Source organism: Apodemus sylvaticus, chromosome 5 (genome assembly GCF_947179515.1).
Source record: "Apodemus sylvaticus chromosome 5, mApoSyl1.1, whole genome shotgun sequence".
In the NCBI taxonomy this organism is placed as follows: Eukaryota; Metazoa; Chordata; class Mammalia; order Rodentia; family Muridae; genus Apodemus; species Apodemus sylvaticus.
The window spans coordinates 5234874-5255153 of NC_067476.1; the positions used below are offsets into that span (position 1 = coordinate 5234874).

The 20280-nt window shown below is 52.2% G+C and overlaps 1 protein-coding gene across 8 annotated transcripts; it reads right to left on the reverse strand.

The window, feature by feature from the left end:
* Nucleotides 1-1465: 1465 nt before the first annotated feature.
* Nucleotides 1466-18998, reverse strand: Snapc4 (small nuclear RNA activating complex polypeptide 4). 8 transcript variants are annotated; one of them, XM_052181888.1, is made up of 24 exons: nucleotides 18897-18986; nucleotides 17871-17941; nucleotides 16857-16995; nucleotides 16388-16434; nucleotides 15380-15547; nucleotides 15121-15246; nucleotides 14687-14765; nucleotides 14139-14220; nucleotides 13276-13380; nucleotides 13128-13200; nucleotides 12625-12789; nucleotides 11955-12102; nucleotides 11612-11718; nucleotides 11375-11469; nucleotides 9466-9560; nucleotides 8587-8666; nucleotides 7826-8293; nucleotides 6849-7113; nucleotides 6508-6578; nucleotides 5942-6052; nucleotides 5163-5190; nucleotides 3369-4783; nucleotides 2276-2406; nucleotides 1466-1696 (listed from the first exon to the last, which is right to left on the reverse strand). In XM_052181888.1, the coding sequence occupies exons 2-23, from the start codon at nucleotides 17871-17873 to the stop codon at nucleotides 2284-2286; spliced, it is 3993 nt and encodes a 1330-aa protein (XP_052037848.1). In that variant the 5' UTR covers nucleotides 17874-17941; nucleotides 18897-18986; the 3' UTR covers nucleotides 1466-1696; nucleotides 2276-2283. The 8 variants fall into 8 exon arrangements, with proteins under 8 accessions (XP_052037848.1, XP_052037854.1, XP_052037852.1 ...); XM_052181894.1 differs by lacking the exons at nucleotides 1466-1696; nucleotides 2276-2406 and adding an exon at nucleotides 2413-2858 and having other exon boundaries at nucleotides 3369-4160; nucleotides 4443-4783; nucleotides 18897-18987; XM_052181892.1 differs by lacking the exons at nucleotides 1466-1696; nucleotides 2276-2406 and adding an exon at nucleotides 2413-2858 and having other exon boundaries at nucleotides 3369-4160; nucleotides 4413-4783; nucleotides 18897-18987.
* Nucleotides 18999-20280: the final 1282 nt, after the last annotated feature.

Consider the following 20280-nt stretch of genomic DNA (forward strand, 5'->3'; position numbering starts at 1 on the left):
TGTTCCCAAATAGTAAAAATGCAGATCATGGTGTCTTCTTAAAAGTGTTAATAAAACTGAGGTGGAAGTCAATAGCACAGATACCTGAAAAAACCCCAAGTACTCCAGAATGGAGAAAACTTGTGCAGAGCTTAGAGGGAGCCGCGACAAACACTGGTGCCCGGATGCATGATGTGCCTCAACGGCGGGCAACCATAGCCGGTTTGTGCATGTCGGCCATCAGCTGGGGTGACAGCTGGTACAAGCCAAGGGCCCAGGATGTACAGAGTCTGGTGTCATAGAAATAGTGACTAAGAAAAAGGAGAGATGGCTGGAGAGATGGCTCAGCATTTAAGAGCACTGACTGCTCTTCCAGGTCTTAAGTTCAATTTCTAGCAACCACATGGTGACTCACAACCATCTGTAAGGGATCCGATGCCCTCTTCTGGTGTGTCTGAAGGGAGTGACGGTGTACTCACATACATAAAACAAATATTTTGTTTTTTAAAAGGGGGAGGCAAGGCCCAGTGGGGTCTCGGCCCCATGGTAAACGTAAGCTCCCATCCTGAGAGCTGCTGCTGTGATGGATGATGGTTCTGGGCACCTCACCTAGGGGGGTTCAGGCCAGTCAGGGACCTCGCCCAGGGGGGTACAGGCCAGTTGGGGACCTCGCCCAGGGGGGTACAGGCCAGTCAGGGACCTCGCCCAGGGGGGTACAGGCCAGTCAGGGACCTCGCCCAGGGGGATACAGGCCAGTCGGGGACCTCGCCCAGGGGGGTACAGGCCAGTCGGGGATCTCGCCCAGGGGGATACAGGCCAGTCGGGGACCTCGCCCAGGGGGGTACAGGCCAGTCGGGGACCTCGCCCAGGGGGTACAGGCCAGTTGGGGACCTCGCCTAGGGGGCCAGGCCAGTTGGGGACCTCGCCTAGGGGGTACAGGCTGGTTGACATATTCCCCCCTTTTTCCCCTTTTTTAAAGATTTATTTAAGCCAGGCAGTGGTGGCGCACGCCTTTAATCTCAGTACTTGGGAGGCAGAGGCAGGCGGATTTCTGAGTTCGAGGCCAGCCTGGTCTACAGAGTGAGTTCCAGGACAGCCAGGGCTACACAGAGAAATCCTGTCTCAAAATAACCAAATCCAAAACACCAAAAAGATTTATTTAAGTGTGAATGCTCTATCTGCATGTTCATCTGCATGCCAGAAGAGGGCATCAGATCCCATTATGAGCCACCATGTTGGGGATTGAACTCAGAACCTCTGGAAGAGCAGCCAGTGCTCTTAACCACTGAGCCAGCCCCACACATTTTCTTGAAATGGGAAGAAGCACTGTTTCTCTATTCTCTCTGCTCTATGGTGAAGTGCTGGGACCCAGAGGCTGCCTGGGCAGCAGAGGCTGTGAGAGGCCCCCAGAACTGGCAGACAATCACATCCCCAGATGATGGTGGGTACCCAGCACTAGACAAAACCACGAAAGGCTATACACTGCTTTCGAAGTGAAAAATAGGCATTTACTTTATTCCCTCACACATGTGATCGCGTTGGTAACAGTCAAGCCTGTGATCACGTGGCCGCTGCTGTCATCACAGCCTGCTGCTTGCTGCACACTGCAGCTCTCTGGCCTCCCATCTTCTTGCAGAGGGTTATGGGCTTCGGTCAGGCTTGGGCCCTGTCTCTTGCCTGGTGTGAGAGTGGGTTCTGGGCCCCTTGAATCCTTGTCCTGAAACACAGGATACTCTTGATACTGCCTGCACCTCACCAGGCCCCAGTCCTTGAGACAGGCTGCACAGAGGTGCTGATGAACAATAAGGGCTAGGCTGGCACTACACTGAGGATGGACAGCTCAGCCGACGGTGGCTCCACAAGCCAACTAGGACATTCTCTGATCACCTCAGTCCCATCAGCTTCCTTGGTTACCTGCTGACCTGGACCCAGGACCCAACTATGAAAGCAAGGTACAGTCTGGGCTCATGGGCTACATGTGGTGAACACCCCAAAACTTACATTGAGTCAGCAGTGCCACCTCAGAAAAGCAGTCAGAGAGGGTGCTTCTGAGGGCTGACGCGCCAGCAAAGGAGGAGATAAAACTCAGGCAGAGGGGAGCAATGCCAAGGCCAAGAGGCACCCCGGGCAACATGGGTAGGGAAGGGCAGAGGACAGGGGCATCAAGCATCCCTACAGGCCCAGCCTTCAGACTTGATGCCACATTCCTTGGCTATTTCCAGAACAAGCAGAGGGAGCCCATATTCTGAATTCTGCCTCCTCCTGGTTGCATGGTGGCAGCCTCCACAGGACTCACCTTGCTGCTCAAAGCAACCTCTGTTTCCGGGAATGCCGAGCATGTCGAGTCCTGAGCACGTCAAGGTCATCAAGGTCATCAAAAGCATCCAGGTGGGAGGGAGCAGAAACCTCACCAGGACTTGGAGCTCTCTGAAACACCAAAGCCAGGCCAGGCGAGACAAGAGTGACTCTACCCAGGGGAGGGGCAATAGGAAAGGGAGGACTCTGAGGACGGCCCCCAGTTCTGCCCCAACCCCAAACTAACATCAAGGACAGGCCGATGCTAGGGTATGCTCCCCCAGGGCAGTTACATGGGAGGAACTAGGTCCTAGCTTTCTGCAGTTTTGCCCTTCAGGCAGGGTCTCCAACCATTAATAATTTCATGACAGCTATCCTCTTGCTTTAGGTGTAGGCCAATGGAGGCAGAGACAAGAATATATCCTAGAGATTCCCAGGTCACCCTGGAACTAGGGTAGCACCACCAGGAGAGGAGTAACAGTGTGGGAAGATTCCACACATCTAACCTTTATAAGGGAAGAGGCTTGGTAGGACTCCTTGGGAGTAGCCAGAGAAATGGGCCCATACATCTCGTCCCAGGGCTCCTATGGGAAACAGACTGTCTTGCTAGGCCAGTTCTCCATGAGCAAGAGGTGTCTGAGAGGAACTCTGTACCCACAAGAGCAGGAACAAGGGCAACTGACCTGTCCACTGTACCTATAGCCCAGCCCAGGGTCATGTGTCAGCCGTTTTACCTTGGGTTTAGGAGTGTGCTTTGTGTGGGGGGTAGGGTGGGGTCTGTCTTATTAGAAGGCTACCTCCTTCTACCGCTAGTCCTAGCTCAGGAGAGGCAACTTTTGCTAAGAAGCCCTTTCCCAACCAGGCAGACTAGACAAGCTTCCTTCTCCTTCAGAAACCCACAGCCTTCTCCCTTGTCCAACTCCAGCAGGCCAGGCACACAGGGAGAGGGGCCAGGCACACAGGGAGAGGGGCCAGGCACACAGGGAGAGGGGCCAGGCACACAGGGAGAGAGGCCAGGCACACAGGGAGAGGGGCCAGGCACACAGAGCGCTTAGCCTGCCCTGGGGAGTGGGGCTACTGTCCAGCATCCATACCTGTTCAGGGTCTGGGGCTGCTGGACTCGATTGCACTCTGCAGGCCATGCAGTCCAGCTGTCTAGCCTTGTCCTTGAGCTCCAGGTCACCAAGGTCTTCACCGTCACTCTCAGAACCCGCAGCCTCGGCTGGTGACAGGGTGGTGGGGACACTGTTGGGGGGCAGAGTGGCCAGGAATGCAGGAAGGGAGAAGATAGCCAGGAAACGCGTCTTTAGCAGGAGGTAGGCTGGGTTGTCCTGGAATCGCCTCTGCACCAGCTCCAGGGAAGCTTGTAGGGCTCCAGCCTTGGGCTCAGGCTGGGCCCCAGCTGCCTGGCTGGCAACCAGAGAGGAAGCTTTCTGCTCTAAGTCCTGTTTCTGGAGGAGGAGGCTGGACAATGCACGCAGGCTGCACAGGGAAGGGGGGTGATAGGGCATCCTGCTTCCCAGCGGGGGCACACAAGCACCTTGGCAGCCCTTCAGCCATGCCATGGTGGCCGCCTCACTTTCCTGGGAGAGCAAACTTAGGTCCAAAGGCTTCTTTTCAGGCCCAGGTGTGGGTGGTATTATTTCCTGGTCCCTAGGTCCTTTGGGTTCTGTGTCTGTAATGGCTGGAGGCTGTTCTAGAAAAGCAGGAGTCTTGGCAGGGGAAGATAGTTGTTTTGCTTGTAGTCCTGTGGTCTCAGGGGTCTTCACTGACTCGGGGAGGCCCACCACAGCTGGCACTTGGACAGAGAGCAGCTTCGGAGTTGTGAGAACCCAGCTGACAGGCAGGCTAGACTTGGTTGCCATAGGCTGCCCATTTGCCGGTGGCTGCACAGAGATCTGCGTAAGGCTAGGAGCTGCTGGGAGAATGGGCAGGACCTTGGGCAGGCTCTGCTTCTGGGGTGTGGTAGAGGTCTGTCCTAGAGTACTTAGAGGGCAGCCTGTGGGGACCTGCCCGGGGGGTAAGGCTAGGCTCCTAAAAGCAGCAGGGGCTGCAATTTGGGTCCCTTTGTGGGAAGGATTTAGGGAAATGGTTTGTAGTTTGGGGGGCTGCATGTCTGTAGCTGAGATCCCACCCACCTGCCAAGAGCCAGAAGGACTTGAACTGACCATCACTGGTGCCACAGGTACAGAAAGTTCAACACTGGACGTTACTGGGGACCCATGGGGGGCTGGCAGCAGGGGGGGCTGGAGGATCACAGGAGAGGAGACCAGCAGCTGACTGTTGAGGGCAGTGAGCGCCTGAGTGGCCTTCTTGGCGTGGGACTCACGGAGCCGCTTCTCCCGAAGCAGCTCAGATACAGTCTTAGGCTTTGGCCGGAGGCCACGTGGAGCTGCTACAGGGACTTGGAAGGGGGTAGCCTCTGCCCGGCAGGACCCCACCCGCGGACGCCCTTTGTGGTTGGCTCTCTTCGCAGTTTGCTCGCCCGACATGCCTGGAAGAAGGCAGCCTAAAGGAAGAGACAACCGGCTTGGTAAGAACTTCAGGCTCTGTGCCCAGGGACACCAGCAACCCACATGTGAAGCCCCAGCTCACCTCATGGGCCCCCAACCCAAGGCTCTCTGTTCACAGAGAGGGCAGCGATGCCAGAGGCAGCCCAACTATGAGAGAGACTGGCTTCTACATCTCCAGCACGGTCAAAACCAAGACTCTAATGCAACACAGCATAATCCCCTCAAGCCCCCAGTGGCAGGCAGCCCCAAAGGTCAAAGCCCAAGCAGCTTCAGGCCTTTCCAGCCTATTCTCAGGGCCACTGGCCGTGCTGCTAAGGCTGTGGCTCAGACGCATGGCATGTCCTCATCATGAGAGAGACAGAGTGCATGTGGTACCTGTGCGGGCCTCGGCGTTAGAGGATGCCTGTAAAGAGAAGAGTCAGGCTGCAGAACCTCTGCTGCACCCCAGCACTTCTTCCCACTCGCCACCCAATTCTGGGGGCCGCCCATCTGCACTAAGTTCAGGGGTCTGGGAAAGGACAGTTGCCGCTGTAGGCTTTCTACAGAGCGTCACTAAAGCTACCTGGCCAGAGCTTCTCAGGTCATCACCGGACAGTGTGGGGCTGGGGCTATGGGAACCACACTTCTATTTTGGTTCACTGTCTCCCCAGGTGACAGGACTCCAAGGTGATGCCTCTCCCAAACTAAGCTCATGAGTTTGGTTCCTAGAATAGATGATATCAGTGTCTTGCAGACCAGGGCTCGCCAGCCAGCCCACCTGCCCACCCACAGCCTACCTGCACCTGCCTCAGGCTCGAGTCAGGCCTCCATGGGGCTGCTTACACAGATGACCCAGAGAAGGCCTGGCGGGGGCTGTTCTCAGGAAGAGCCATGCTTTACTATGGAAATGTCTAGAACTGCCCACCCTCTGCCCCCCAAGGAAAAGGCTGAGGTACTGAACCTGGCCACTCTGGGACAGGGATGGGCAGTACTTGTTCTTACTTCTTTTCTGAGGAAGGGGCTCACGTGGCCTTGGCTGGCTTGAGACTTGCTCTGTAGACTAGGGTGATTTTGACCTCATGGAGATCTGCTTGTCTCTGCCTTCCAAGTTCTGGGATTAAAGGCACATGCTACCATACACAACTTATCCTCACTTCCTGTTGTCAGTGTGTTACCTGCAGGAGATGTGGCTGGGGGCTCCGGGCGCCAGGCTGGAGCGGGGCAGGTGACTGGCTTTTCCTCTCTCGCACCACCTCCATGCAGCCCGCAGTATCAATCTGTAATAGCTGAGAGGCCTGAGAGTAAGAGCCGCCCTGCTCCAGCCTGCACTGGGCCAGGCCCTAAGACGGTCAAGGAGATGGAAAGCAGCCCTGATGATGGCTGTTTCAGGAGTAGACCCAAACTCTAAAGGGAGGCCATGACAATTTCAGAGCCTCCAGCCTGGACTTGGGTTCCATACTGCTGTATTCCATCTCCTTGGGTTCCCTTCTTCCAGTGTGGGCCAACACAGGTTCCTACCACGCCCCTGGCCTGCCTCCTCATCTGAGATGTAGGTCTGGGTACTTATCTCTTTTCTAAGTCACTGTTTAACTCAAAAGATGGCAGATGCTGAAGAGCCAAAGATCCCTTTCACATTAGTCTGCTGAAAGCTGTAGGCTACCAGAAAGCCCAAGTGTATAGACTGTCATGTGTGAACCCACCGCAGGCCAGAACACAGCAGCCAGCACTCTGCAGGGCTTACCTGAATAAACAGTGTGAACACCGGAGTGCTGGCCAGGCGGGCACACTCCAACCGCATCCTGATGCTGTCAGCTAGAGGACAAGGGAAAAGATTCCCAAGATAGAGGAAGGAGAGTAGCCCTCGAGCTCCTCAGTACCTCAAAGAGCAGAAGGTATGGCTCCAAATCTCACCACCACCCCAAATCTGGCTGCCCTATTGCTCCTTCTCAAACTCTTCAGGGATAGCCCTCTGTCCACCACAGACCCGCCCTCCCGAGAGCCCATTCAGGCTACTCTGCTACATGGAGTAGCGCTGGCTCCCACCCAGGCTCCAAGAAGGTCCCCCAAGAGCCCTGGCAGTACCTTGAGTCTGTACAGCTGCAGGTCTCTGGGGAGCTTGTGTGCAGGCCAGGGTGATGTCACCCACCCAGGGTATCACAGCCAGCAGAAGCCGGTGCTTCAGGAGCCTGCGATGGAGAGCCTGTCTCTTGCGTCTCTGCTTATTCTGGAAAGTTCCATGCCACAGCCTCCGCAGATGGGGCCCAGCCATACTGTTACCAGGGTCAGACCCCGAGCGTGAGTTAGGCAGGGGTAGCTGCCGCCGTCTTTCCTTCATCGGTGCATGGCTCTGGGTGGTTGGACAAGTTCTGATTAAAAGCATTTTCAACACATGCTGAATATCCAGAGACCCTGTGAGGCTGGTTGGCTACAGCAGATCTGGTACAGTCTGCCACTGTGCAGGGTTAACACCTCCTTGTGAGAACACCGCCTGCTATTTGGGAACGTCCTCTGTGGTAAGGTTACCGAGGTCTTAAAGCAGGGCCTGCCTTCGCTCCCTCTCTGGGAGAGATGCTCTGGCCCACGTGGTGGCAGCACCATGGCGGAGCTGACTGCACCGTCCCTCCAGCAATCTCCAGTGCAAAGCAGCAGAGCAGCCTGTGCAGCCCACAAGCTACATCTGGCTGGCTGCAGACTCAACGCTGAGGACAGAGGGGACAGGTAGATGCCAGCCAGCCGAGTTGGATGACACTACCCAAGGACATCTCCAGGACTCACAGCAGTTGGAGGTGGGGAACTGCCCACTCAGATGTGCCCTGAAGCAGATGTCCTTACAACCTTTAAAGCAAAAGACTTGAGGACAATGGAGGCTGCAGCTCCTATGAAGGCCACTGCTCCTGCACAACTCTGAAACCAGCCCGAAGCAACAATTCTAGTGAATAAAGGAGCAAGGCTTTTGCCAGGTCAGAAACCAAACTGCCACACTGCAGAGTGACAGCTGTAGTGACCACTAAGAGCACAGAGCGCCCACTATTCCCCTTGCTCACATTCTAGGGCCCTACCGTGCAGGCTGGATCCTTCACACTTGCTAGGTGAGTGTCTGAGAAGTGTCGGCACCGGGCTCTTGTTGGAACAGTGCTGTGGGTCTCATAGGGCACCTGCATCTGGTTTTTCTCAGCAGCAGAGACTGTGGTAGAACCTTCCTTGTAGTGATTGTGAGTGGCATCCTGAGTGCAGCAGGAGACAGCAGGGTGTTCTGGGTAGCGTCCTGCCCCTTCTCTCTGTGACTGGCTGCTGAGCAGCCTGGTGGGAAGCCACAGGTCAATGTCTGGCACTCTGTACTGTTGAGGAGCCGATGCTCTGCTGCCCTCTAGAGACTCCTCCAGCTCCACATCTGAGTCTTCGCTGCTGCTGCTGCTGCTGCTGCTGCTTCTACTACCATAGTCTTCACTGCTGCTGCTGCTGCTGGAGCTCCACTGGCTACTGTGACGCAGCCTCTGGCCTCTCCTCCTCTGGAGATGCTGTTTCTTCTGAGGGGAGGAATAGGCTGCTTCAGGTCTCAGATACCCAGGCATGCAGGTAACAGAGAAACAGGATACCCTGTGGAGACGTTCCACAAGGACGAACCCCTCCAGGAACAGAGCACACTGCTGCTGAGTATGCTCTCCCTGTCCTTGGCCTCCTGATAAGGACATGCAGGGCCGGAGCCTTTGCACTCCCTTCCCAGCCCACCATGCCTCATCTTGCCCGAGCGCTCGCGGCTGATGGGGCTTCTTGCTGAGTTCAAGCAAAGCACACACACAGAAAGCAGACAATGTCTCACCCTGGCCAAGATTTTCCACTTGCTCAGACACTGGGAGCCTGACCGATGCGGCAGCTCAGAAGCTATTCTTGCCCAGTGACCTGCAAACACAGCCATGGTAGAGCAGCCTCAGGACAGAGGCTAGGTCATCAGGAGGGCTTCCCTCGAGTACATGTGAGTCTCAAGGCTCACCAGCCCCCAGGAAGTTCCGGCACACACAGGTAGGAAGGGAAGTCAGCGCAGGCCCTGTGCATCTGCTGCACTTAAGAACCAAAGAGATGTTGCCAACTCTTGTACCTACTGCTGTAGTAGGCACAAGAGTTGACAACGAGTGCCCACGTTGCACTTCTAGGGCAGTGTACAACAGGTGAAAAAAAAGTCTCTTGTGTTTTGCAAGTCATATTAGTTTTTTTTCTGAGGAGGTACCACCAATATCAGCAAGATTTGGCCACAAACACTTAGCTCCTAGTGCCCTGTTGTAAAAAGTTGAGAAATACAGCAAATGCAAGTCACAAAAGATATGACTGAAGCTGGACACAGTTATGTGTATGAATGCGGGCTTGCACATGCCTCCTGAATGCCAGGATTAAAGATATGCACCACTTTACCTGGCTTCCCAATGTTCTGTAGTGAATATCTACTCATTTGTAATGGGAGCATAGAGTTGGGGCTTGGAGGCGTACCTGCCTAGCTATAGTGAGGTCCTGGATTCCATCCCTATCCCCACCCCTAAAAGAGAACAGCATTTGCAACTGGGAAGGCTGAGAATGAGGCAGAAGCTGCTCTGAGGCCAGCCTGGGGTCTGGAAGATGGGCTGCAAGAATTTGCAGCATGGTCAGAGTCAGCAGCAGCAGCAGCAGCAGCAGCAGCAGGAGCAGGGAATGGCGTCTGAGAACTCACCGACACCATACTTTTCTATTAACTGGATCAGCTGTTGTTCTTCTTTTGCATTCCACCGTCCCTTCTTCAAACTGAAATGTAATCTTCTGATGTAGCTGAAAATGGTGTGGAAACAGAGGGATTCTTTAGATGCTAAGACCCTCTTTACTGCTCCCCGGCCTTCTCACTGATTTCTTAGGATAAAACCACAACAAGCAAAAACAAAACCAACAAAACAAAACACAAAAAGACAAGATGGACTTCATCAAAAATTATTTTGGAGACAGGGTTTCTCTACGTAGCTCAGTCTGTCCTGAAACTTGCTCTGTAGACCAGGCTGGCTTACAGAGATCCTCCTGTCTCTGCTTCCTAAGTGCTGGGATTAGTCATGAGTCACCACTGCCCAGAACATTCTAATTTTTTTTTTTTTTTTTTTTTTGGTTTTCCGAGACAGGGTTTCTCTGTATAGCCCTGGCTGTCCTGGAACTCACTCTGTAGACCAGGCTGGCCTCAAACTCAGAAATCTACCTGCCTCTGCCTCTCAGAGTGCTGGGATTAAAGGCATGCGCCACCATTGCCTGGCTCATTTAAAAAATGTTATGCTTTAAGACAGTTGGTTCTCAACCTTCCTAATGCTGTGACCCTTTAATACAGTTCTTCATGACATGGTAACCCCCAACCATAAAACTATTTTTATTGCTACTTCATAACTAATTTTGCTACTGTTATGAACTGTAATATAATTATCCGAGTTTCTGATGGTCTTAGTCAACGACCCCTGTGAAAGGTTCATTCAATACCCTCCCTACCAAGAGTTTGAGACCCACAGTTTGAGAACCTCTGCTTTAAAGCATCTTGTAAAGAAAGGAGAGAAGAGCCATTGATTAGAGTGTTTGCCAATCCTGCATCTGACTAAGGACTTGCATTTTGAACATGTAAAAGCCAGTAATCCAAAGACAGGTAATTTAAACCAAGGAAAGGACTTGACAGATGTTTTTCCAAAGAGACGTATACACGTACGAAGCCAGCAGGCACAAGCTGTGAGGCTCCACAGTTAGCCATTGAGGGCTGCTGGGAGAGTCCACCCCACAAGCACTTGGAAGGATGCAGCCACAAGCCTCACATGCTGCTTGCGGGAGCATAAAACAGAGACATTCTGCACCAAGTCTGCAGTTCCTCCAAAAACCCAATGTAAGAGTCACCAATCCAAGGACACCCGAGGTAGATCAGCTTGTCTTGATATATATTTGCCCACATGTTCAGAATATTCTCAAGGTTCAGGGACCTTTTATCCAAATGTACCACACAGCATTTATCAGAATGACCTTCCCTACAAATGCCAGGACTCCAAATTTGTACCCCACACTTTCTTCCTGACAATGAAGGGTGTTCTATGTACATTCTTGTCCAATAATATGAGCTCCTGGGACACTTGGAACGTGAATTTTGCAATGTTTTTAAACAATTCCCATTCGTGTGTGAAATATTTCACTGTGGTTTTGACTTGCATTCCTGAAATAAGTGACTCTGAGCATCTTTTCATGGGCCTTTTGGCTACTTGTGCATCTCTGGAGACAAGTTGAAGACCTTTGCCTATACTGAATGGGATTCTGCAGGGCTACTGAGTGTAGATTCTTTGTAGGATGATCAATATGGTTTACATTAACAAGGGAAACTAAAATACATCTAAACAAACCACCGAAAGAAAACAGGGAGAAAAGAAGAACCTCTCTGCTGGGGACCTTCCTGCTAGCAATGTGGGAGGCCATCTGCAAGACTTCTTGTGGACAACAGAAGCATCAAAGCCCTGCTTCCCAACAGTGCGGTCCCCAGCTCAAACAGCCCCCATGGGCATATCACTTTGGCCCACTGTCACCTCGCCTGCCTACAGGAGTGTGACCCAAGCTTTCAGCCAGTGTGGGCAACTCACCGGTCTCTGCACTGGGCATCGCTCCTACCTGGCACCTCTTCCCGGATTTTAAACCAGTCCTGCGCCCCATACTTGGCAACAGCTTGAAGCAATTTCTGCAGGAAAGAAGCAAAAAGAAAGAAGCTCCGTGGGACAGTCACGCCCTCCCCGCCCCGAGTCTGTTTAAGGGCGTATGACTGCACCTAGGACAACCAGTCAAACTTCCTGGGAAGAGGTTTCTCTGGGGGCCAAACTTACAGCATCTTCTTCTGGGGCCCAGAACCCCCTTTTCAGGCTGGGATCTAAGCTCTTGGTCCAACGGTAAATCAGCTGCATGGAGTCTCTCCCTTCCATGAAGTAGACAACTGGGGACAGAGAAGCCTGGGATTCACCTCTCCCATACAAGCAATAAGCAGGGAGCAGGGGTCCTCCCAGAAGCTACAGAGCAGAGTTACACTGTCACCAGGACCCCTCCCACTTCTCTCTAGAGAACTGTAAAATCTTCTGCAAGCCTCTGCTTCCAGGCGCCTGGGGCCTCCGGCCGCTAGGGCCTGGAGCAGCTCAATGAACTCAAAGGTGCCACTGGATGTGGTGGGCTTACTCCTGCGGTATGGGATATGGTTCCCAACGCGCATCTCTTGGACCAGCTGGGTGAGCATGTGGTCTTCCTCCTCTGTCCACTCCTTGCGTTTCAGGGCTTTGTTGTATTGCTGGAATTTCTGCAGGCACTGGAAGGCACTGCGGCTTGTCTTCCCAAGGCCAGATAGAAACAAATGGGCATTATTGGGCTTCACCCTGAACATGCTGAAATACCCACACCAGCTTTCCAGAAGACCCTAGTGCTTCTAGGGGATAGTGAGCCTGAGCCACAGGCAGTACTCTGTACAACAGAACTCTCCTCTTCTAGGCTGATAGTTTATCAGGTGACAGTTTGCTAGACCATGGTTGGGACCCAGGACAGGAGCAGCTCAAAGGACTCTAGGGCTTATAGAAAGAAAACTTGGCCATCGACAGCTCTGTTGTTAGTCCCAGCATAATCCCGAAGCAGGAGAGGTGCAAGAGTTTGAGGTAAACGGTGATATTTTCACAGACATGATGGAATTTAAAGTTAAAAAGATGAAAGAGACAAATTTCTTTAAAAGTACAATTTACCAAACAATTCCTGATGCTTGCTGTGTGTACCAAACTACACATCATGAGACTGAGCACCACCCCAAATTCAGAGGCCACATCCTCCCACCCTTCTAAGGCCTCTCAGTCCCAGTCCTTACCCCAAGTTCCTCTGCAACCAAATGCCACTCCAGGTGCCCGTGTGTGGCAGCGATGGCTTTTAGCCTCTCTACTTCTTCTGTGCTCCATTGTTGCTTATTGATGCTTGGATGCTCAGAGCTCTGCCAGAACTTCCGGATCTCCTCGGCACTGCGGCCTCCTTCAAACTACACCCACGAGAACAAAGCCTTCAGAGGGGTTGCCGACGCCAAGCATATAGCTCCTGCTGGACTGTCACTGTCAGCCAGTGGCTTCTGTGGCCATGAAGCAAGTGGACTCATTTGTGCAGCCAAAGGCACTGAAGACTGTCTATCTCAGGACAGGACCTCGTCAGCTGGGGAGAGTCCCATGAAATCCCTGCCACTTCCAACTCCCAGGCAGCCTTGGACTGGAGACGTCACAGTGTGTTAAGGTACAAGGGACTGTGAGGCGTCACCACCTAGTTCTCCCCACACTTGGCTCACAAGACTTACTGCAAAGCTGGCGCCAGGTCTTCCTAACTTACGTTAACATTGGAAATCTTCTCCCAATCGTGGCTGTCCAGCCGGTTCCCCAGCAGCACTTCCTCTGGGAGCTGGCTAAAGCAGAGGGCAAAGATCTGGCACCACGCCCGGCCCGGGGCTCTCCCTGGGACCCAGGCAGCCCCAGCTTACTTGATGTCCCCAATCTCCTTTTCGGTTTCCTTAATCTGCTTCTCCAGGGCCTGCCTTTCCAGCTCGCTGGAGGCTCGGCTCTGTTTTTCGTGTAAGTATTCAAGCCTGCAAGGTAGACAGAGTGAAGGAGGGTGTGGGTGAGATGTACTGTGGAAGCCGAGGCCCTGTTCTCTGAACTGCTCTCCTTCAAGCCTCACAGCTTAGTGTTGGAAAGCCTGCCCAGGAATGTGCTTTCTCTCCTGCTTTGATCCCTTTCCACAAAGGAAGACCTGGCACCACCTCTGGGGAACCCCCACTGCCAGAACAGCACCAGTAGGGTAGGTGTTACCGGCTTGTCCACATTGGCAGCAGGGTAGGTGTTACCGGCTTGTCCACACTGGCAGGTGGTGGCTGCGTCTATCCCAAGAGTCTGGATCCTTTGCCTATTCCCATCTTCCAGGACCCAGACATCTCAGGCAATCCTGACTTAGTTTTGCAGCTAAACAGAACTGTCTGGAGGGAAGAACTGGCTCTCTCACACTTCAGGAAAACTGCCATTCCCACCATCAATATTAAGCACCAATGTTGTCAGCACCAGAGCTAACATGTCTCTCAGGATTGGGCCAGAGGGTACCTGCCACCTCTGGACTTATATGTTCAATATTGATGGGGGCAATCTATCAAAATAATAATGCTCCTCACTGCATACTTGCTCTGGGCACCACATGGTCATGTGCCATGTCCCCATCTATGGCCTCTGACGTCACAGTGCTGAAAGGGCAGCAGGAGAGGCAGAGTGTGCTAGGATGACCTCACCAGCCCCACAGCTAGCTGCCTGGCCCTCCAGCATGGGGAAGGCTGTGATGACCTGTTTCCAGACTTACTTCAGAAGCTTGGGCTGAAGCAGGCGTTGCAGGCGGTCACTCACTACAGACTTCCTGAGTAAGGCTTTCTCCCAGTGCTTCCCTGAGGAGGAAGAGACAGCCATGTGATGTCAAGGTTTTGCTTGCTCCACAGACATACATGTCCACTGAATCCTCTCTACAACCCTAGCCTGCCCGCTGCCTCCTGCTCCAGACACGTAGTGGCTACATCTCTGGATGCCAGTAGGGTGGCTAGCCAGAACCCCTTCCAGACCATGAATCCATCTTCCACCCAAAGGCTAGCTCAGGGTAGTCTTTCAGGGTTAGGTGTTCTGAGAAAAGCTAGAGTTGAGAAGGCTACATGTAAGGCTCAGCCTAAACCCACTCAACACTGGAAAGGCAAAGTGGCCAGTGGCCAGTTCCAATGGTAAAGCCCTGAAGGGTCCACAATGCCTTAAGGACAGGCCTGAGAACTACAGCCTACACCTAGAAGAGGCCAGGCTGTGGGCTGCCCTCTGTGGTTCCCATGGCTGGAGGACGCCCACCCACAGGCCGACCTAGGCTCTTACATTTGGTCACCAAGAGCTGTTCAAAGGCCTTGATTCCCTGGGTAGCCTTCTCCCGTGTTTCTTCGTTGGCAGGAGGCCCCTGTCAGAGTGTACAGTGTTATAACATGATACACCAACCACACTCACCCTCCAGGGTACCTACTGAGACTCAGAATCTTCCCTTCAGCCTCATGTGCTGCCCACATGGAGAGCCAAGACTTCTGTAGTACAAGAGTGAAAAACTCTGGACATGACCCACTCAGTACAAAGAAGTGGCCAGAGATTGCAGGAAGATGCAGGCGCACAAGGGCATCAGCAGTCTGAGATCTATACTACTGATTTGCTAAGTGCTAGGATTCTTTTAGGGGAACACACCAGTACTCACAGCAGGCCTTCCTGTGCAGGGCCCTTCCTCCCAGGACACCCAACCCTGCCGAGGGCTCATTACAACTCACCACTCCAGTCACCTTGTCCTTGAAGTAGGGCTTCAGAAAGTGGCCTATGTACATGTGCGAGGACAGGCTTCTGCCGTCCTTCACCTTGGGGCATTTGGTCCCAGCCAGATCAAACAGGATCTCCTCCTGGGACAAAAGCAAGGCCATCAGTGGGCCAGGTATTTGAGTAGGTTGACTTTGAACCCTGTTCTGGGAACTTGATCTTGTGGGGCACTGAGGGTCAGGAGGGGTTATACAGGTCTTGAGTAGGCCATCTTACTTGCTGCTCCTGGTTCTGGGCTAGCAACTGGGTAACCTCTGCCAGCTTTTCCCGGATCACCTCCTGGTAGACCATATTTAGCTGCAGACAGGTCTCGGGGTCTTCAGGGAGAACTTTGTCTTTGGGGTCCTCCTCATCATTGCTGCCCTCACTCGACCTTTCCTCTTCCTAGTTAGGAGCCAGAAATGGAACGTGAAGAGAAGGAACCCAGGGAGCACCCTCCTTGCTGCCAAGCTCAAGCCTAGGCCCACGAGGGACTCTGAGGCAGCCCTAGGACATGCCCAATGAATGTGGGACCCTCCTGGAAGGAGGGAGACGCTATACAGAGCCCATTATCCTCAGGCTAGAGGGTGTGCACCTTTTCAAACCAACAGGAGATCTGCTTGTAAAGTGTATGCTGGGGTTGAAGGGTTGGCTACATTTTTGCAACAGACATCTCTGTGGAGCCTGAACTTCACAGCAAGTCTGTGTCCCCATCCTGAACACCTCAAGTGTCAGATCTCAGCAAGGAAATTCTCTGAATAGCAACCGGAGTCAAACCCCCAGAACACCAAATGTCCAGCAGCTCCAGAGCTGTGTCAGTCTATTGGGCAGACACATGGTCCTTCAACACTAAGGACTGTGTACTTGCTTGTTTGGTGAGGAAACAAACAAAGCATGGTTGGCAACACTGGCATGACTAGATCTCTGCCAGACGCTTTCCTAAATCACCCACGGTGACCGCCATCTAGACTGGGCAGCAGGCACAGTGGGCTAGCTGTGGAGCAGCCCCTAGACAGACTGCCTCATTTAGTTTTGATAATAATGTGTGTTCAGGGGTAGAGTGTGAGCCTAATGTGACTAAGACCACAAAAATAAGCAAATACTTTGTGATGCCTTATTTTCATCATAAATAGGCATTAGCTGTAGAAAATCATCCCACAGGGATGCAAATGAAGCCCTCCTGGACCAGGGTTGAAGGTAGTTACAGATATGACCCAGCAGCCTGGCTTGGTAAGCAACCATTACCAAGATAGGGGCACCAGCAGTTTCCAAGTCCTCATCAGGCAGGGAATCTGTAAGAAACAGAAGCACACTATATTGGAGTGGGAGTATGCTGGAGACAAAAATGAACACTCATAACAGGGTCTCACTGGAGTGCTATCCAGTAAGCTCAGGGAAGAAATTCTAGGTGTCTGGGTTATGGAGACTCTTCAAACTGATAGGCTGAACTCTGGGTCCTTCCCTCCCCACCAGGATTCAACATTGCCTAGAGAGTACCAGGCCAGAGGGCGGCAGGGTTGGGTTTACACATATAGTCAGCAGCCCTGACAACTAAAAGCCTGGAACAAACTTTTTTACTGAAGTAAAAGCAGAGGACAGTTTGGGCAAGAAACAGAGTCTGAGCATGGAGCAGGCCACAGCCTAATAAAGCTAAAAAGGTGCACACAGCTGTCCCAGCCACGCCATGCTGGCTGTCCCAGCCACACGGGCACACCTGCTTCAGAGTCCGAACTGAGACTGGGTTCAGAGACCTCCAAGCGGATGCTAGAGGATCCAGGGTACAAAATCCTCTCGAGCTCCTGGATCTCCTGTGTTATTCTCTCTCGTTCAGCATCTATGTCCATGGCTTCAGCCTGTCTTCAAAATATTATGAAACATGAGAAATTGAGTTTGTCTGGATCTCAGTCTCTTTCAGACACACACTTGCTGGGGATGACAAGAGCCTGTTCAAATGCAGACAGTGGACTACACAGATGGAAATCAGGTTGGGGCTAAACTCCCTGAAGTCAAATTCCTACAAGCTATGACATTCTTTTTACACCCGGGAATCTTCCTGCTCTTGATTCAACACCTGAAAATGACCCTGCTTTCCCTGAAGCCACCACCAGCACAGGTAAAAACACTTGCCTCTGTGCCCTAAGGTGCCCAGCTGGTCACCAAGTGCAGAAAGTGTAGAGCGACAGGCGTTCAACCCCTGAGATCTAAACCTATAAGCAGAGGTGTAGGTGCCCTGCTCTACGCTGTGCTGAATGGCTAGCCATCAGAGCAAGGCTGTGCTTACTCCATGATATCTCTTTTCAGAACACCACCTGGTGTATAGTGCTGTCTAACACTGAATGAGACTCTGCTAAAGTACAAAGGCGGCTTCTTCTTCGGTACACGGTACGCAAAATCTGAAGGCAAAGGAAAACTGGAAGAGAAGCATGAAAGGCCATTATGGAAAACACAAGCTCGCCAGGCAGTGGTGGCACACGCCTTTAATCCCATCACTCTGATCCGACAGGCAGATTTCTGAGTTTGAGGCCAGCCTGGTCTACAAAGTGAGTTCTAGGACAGCCAGGGCTATACAGAGAAACCCTGTCTCAAAAAACCTAACAAAAGAAGAAAGAAAGAAAGAAAGAAAGAAAGAAAGAAAGAAAGAAAGAAAGAAAGAAAGAAAGAAAGAAAGAAAGAAAGAAAGAAAGAAAGAAAGAAAAACAGACAAGCTCAGGGAGGTAAGATGGCTCACCATATAAAAAAGCACTTGCTACCAGGCCTAATGACCTGAGGTCAGTCCCAGTAATCAATGGTGAAGAGACCCTACAAGTAAATAAACAAGTATAATAATTATAAAAACCTGGGTGTAGACGTCGGGTATAGTGACACACGCCTTTAATCCCAGGAATCTGGAGGCAGAGGCCAGCTTGGTCTACAGAGTGAGTTCTAGGACAGCCAGAGCTATAAAAGAAACTTTGTCTTCAAAAACTAAACAAAAAGCTGAGTGTGGTGGCACACAATTTAAATCCCAGCAGCACTTCAGAGACATAACTAAGTGGATCTCTGCATTTCAGACCATTAATGAGATACTGTTTTAAACAAAAATCAAACACATTTCCACACCCAGAGCAAGAAATGAAGAGAAACATCCTGCGTGACGGCTTCCTACTAACTAACCACAACAAAACAAAACAATTCCCTTCAACGACATCCCTTACTTATTCAGGGAACGTTTGTCAACCAACTTGGCTAGAAGCAGGCGATCTGCAGACCTAGCAATAACCATTGCCACTTGATGCTTGGCCTCCAATGAAAGAGTAACGTGAGTTTTGAGGCAGCAGCAATTCCGTCTCCTCCCATCGCATCACCCACATGAAGGAAGAAAAAGTCACATGTTCAAGTCCTGAGTTGGGAGCCACGGTCCACCTTTAATGACATCAGAGACACTTTGCTGCTTGTCCCTTCTAAGGGCATAACCTAATTCCCAGCATGGTAGTTGGGGGCCAGTGCACCCTTCATGGCTGGATTCGATAAACCAGGGGTGGCCGGTGATGCTGGGATGCTGCAGCGCGTGCAACGGGTTAGAGCAGCGGTTCGGAGCACAGCACTGTGCAAATCCGGTCCTGCATCTCACCAGTTACGGGACCTTGGCTGGGCTCCGGACGCGGGCTTTTCGTTCTAGCAAAGTCGTGGCCATGCCAGGCCTCGGTTTCCCCGTGCTGGCTGCCCTATACCTCCAGGACACAACGCCTGCTAGCTGCCACTCGCCAGTCCTCACCTGCTAGGCCTCCCTTCCGCACTTCACGATCAGCTTCGTCGCCCAGGCGACTACACGCATATCACGCTTCTGGCAGTCGCGGAAGTCCGTAGGCTTGCACCGGAAGTCCCACCCAGGCCGCGGCGCAGGGCATGCTGGGATGTATGCTGGGGGGGCGGGGCCCTAGCTAAGCGCTTAACTTTCTCCTGGTTTGCTGGGTTATGTACTCAGTCCCTGGTGTTCTCGTACTTTCACGTGTATAGCGTCCTCGGAGCCCACAACTTGGGACCGCCAGAAGTGGACATTCATTCACTGAGGAATTTCTGCCTGGCCAACATATCACAGAGCTGCCGGCTAAGGGGAGTGGGGCGGAGGGAGATCGGTCTCACTCTTATTAAACAAAATGCCAATCATATTATTCACAGCTTCCTTAGTTCTACTTTCCCTAGAAAGCTGGGTCTTCCTAGTTCCTGATAATGCTCGTGAGTGGCAGAAGCATGGCTGTGGCTTGAGACTCCAGGCTGGTGAAAACCAAGCCTGGCTACTTGCCAATTTGTGGGTCCCGGGAAGTCTTATGGAGACCTGATTAGAAGCCACCTAGAAGCTAGAAGTCACCGGCAACACCACTGGAGCGGGGACAGAGTCATGAAAGCAAAGAGTGATTTCCCACACTCCCTTTAACCCAACATTCAGGAGGCACATTTCTGAGAGTTCAAATCCAGCCTGATTACAAATAACGTTTCAGAACTATATAGACCCTGCCTCAAAAAAGAAGAGTTATGTGAAATCTGGCCCAGAGTTGGGTTTGGCCAGAGTGAGTCTGGAACATTAAAGGAAACTAGGTTCCTGGTATAGGACCTTCTTGTGGGGGGCAAGCCTGGTACAAATTGTTAGGCAAATTTCCCTAAGGTACTTTTGTTTGTGGTTTTTGTTTCTCGAGACAGAGTCTGTGTAGAACAGACTGATCTACAACTGTGATCCTTCTGCTTTTGTTCCACGGTACTATGAATAAAGGTATGCAGCCCCATGCTGTGATGCCTATAAAATTTTGACACTTCATACGGAAATGAATAGTGTACAAACAGCTGCGCAGCTCTCATTCACTCACTTGCAGTGGTGGAGAAAGGCTGGGCCTCCTTTTGCTGGCACCTCTGCCTCAAGCCTATGGGAGCACTAGCTGGGGCTTCCTAAGGCCCTCCACCTTGCACTCTGATCTGCTGAGTCACTAACACCAATAGTTGGGCCTGTAACTTTCCTTGTGAGTTACAGGCCCAGTAGTTTAATGTCTTGTTTGAAGGCTTGCTGCTAGGCCTCCAGCCACCCAGCCTCCAGTGTGGAGCTAGAATGTGACTCTTACAATATGCCTGACTCCAGGGGTCAAGAACCTGAGGGTCTGATAAACCAG

Bases quoted from the DNA above. Each gene is read 5' to 3' on its own strand.
- Snapc4 (XM_052181887.1), bottom strand. The intron at 16,435-16,856 runs GTGTGCCCGTGT...TGTTTCTTACAG, and splicing joins CAGTTCGGACTCTGAAGCAG to ATTCCCTGCCTGATGAGGAC. The intron at 2,859-3,368 runs GTATGGATGCTG...TGTTTCCCATAG, and splicing joins CAGCCCCAGACCCTGAACAG to GAGCCCTGGGACGAGATGTA.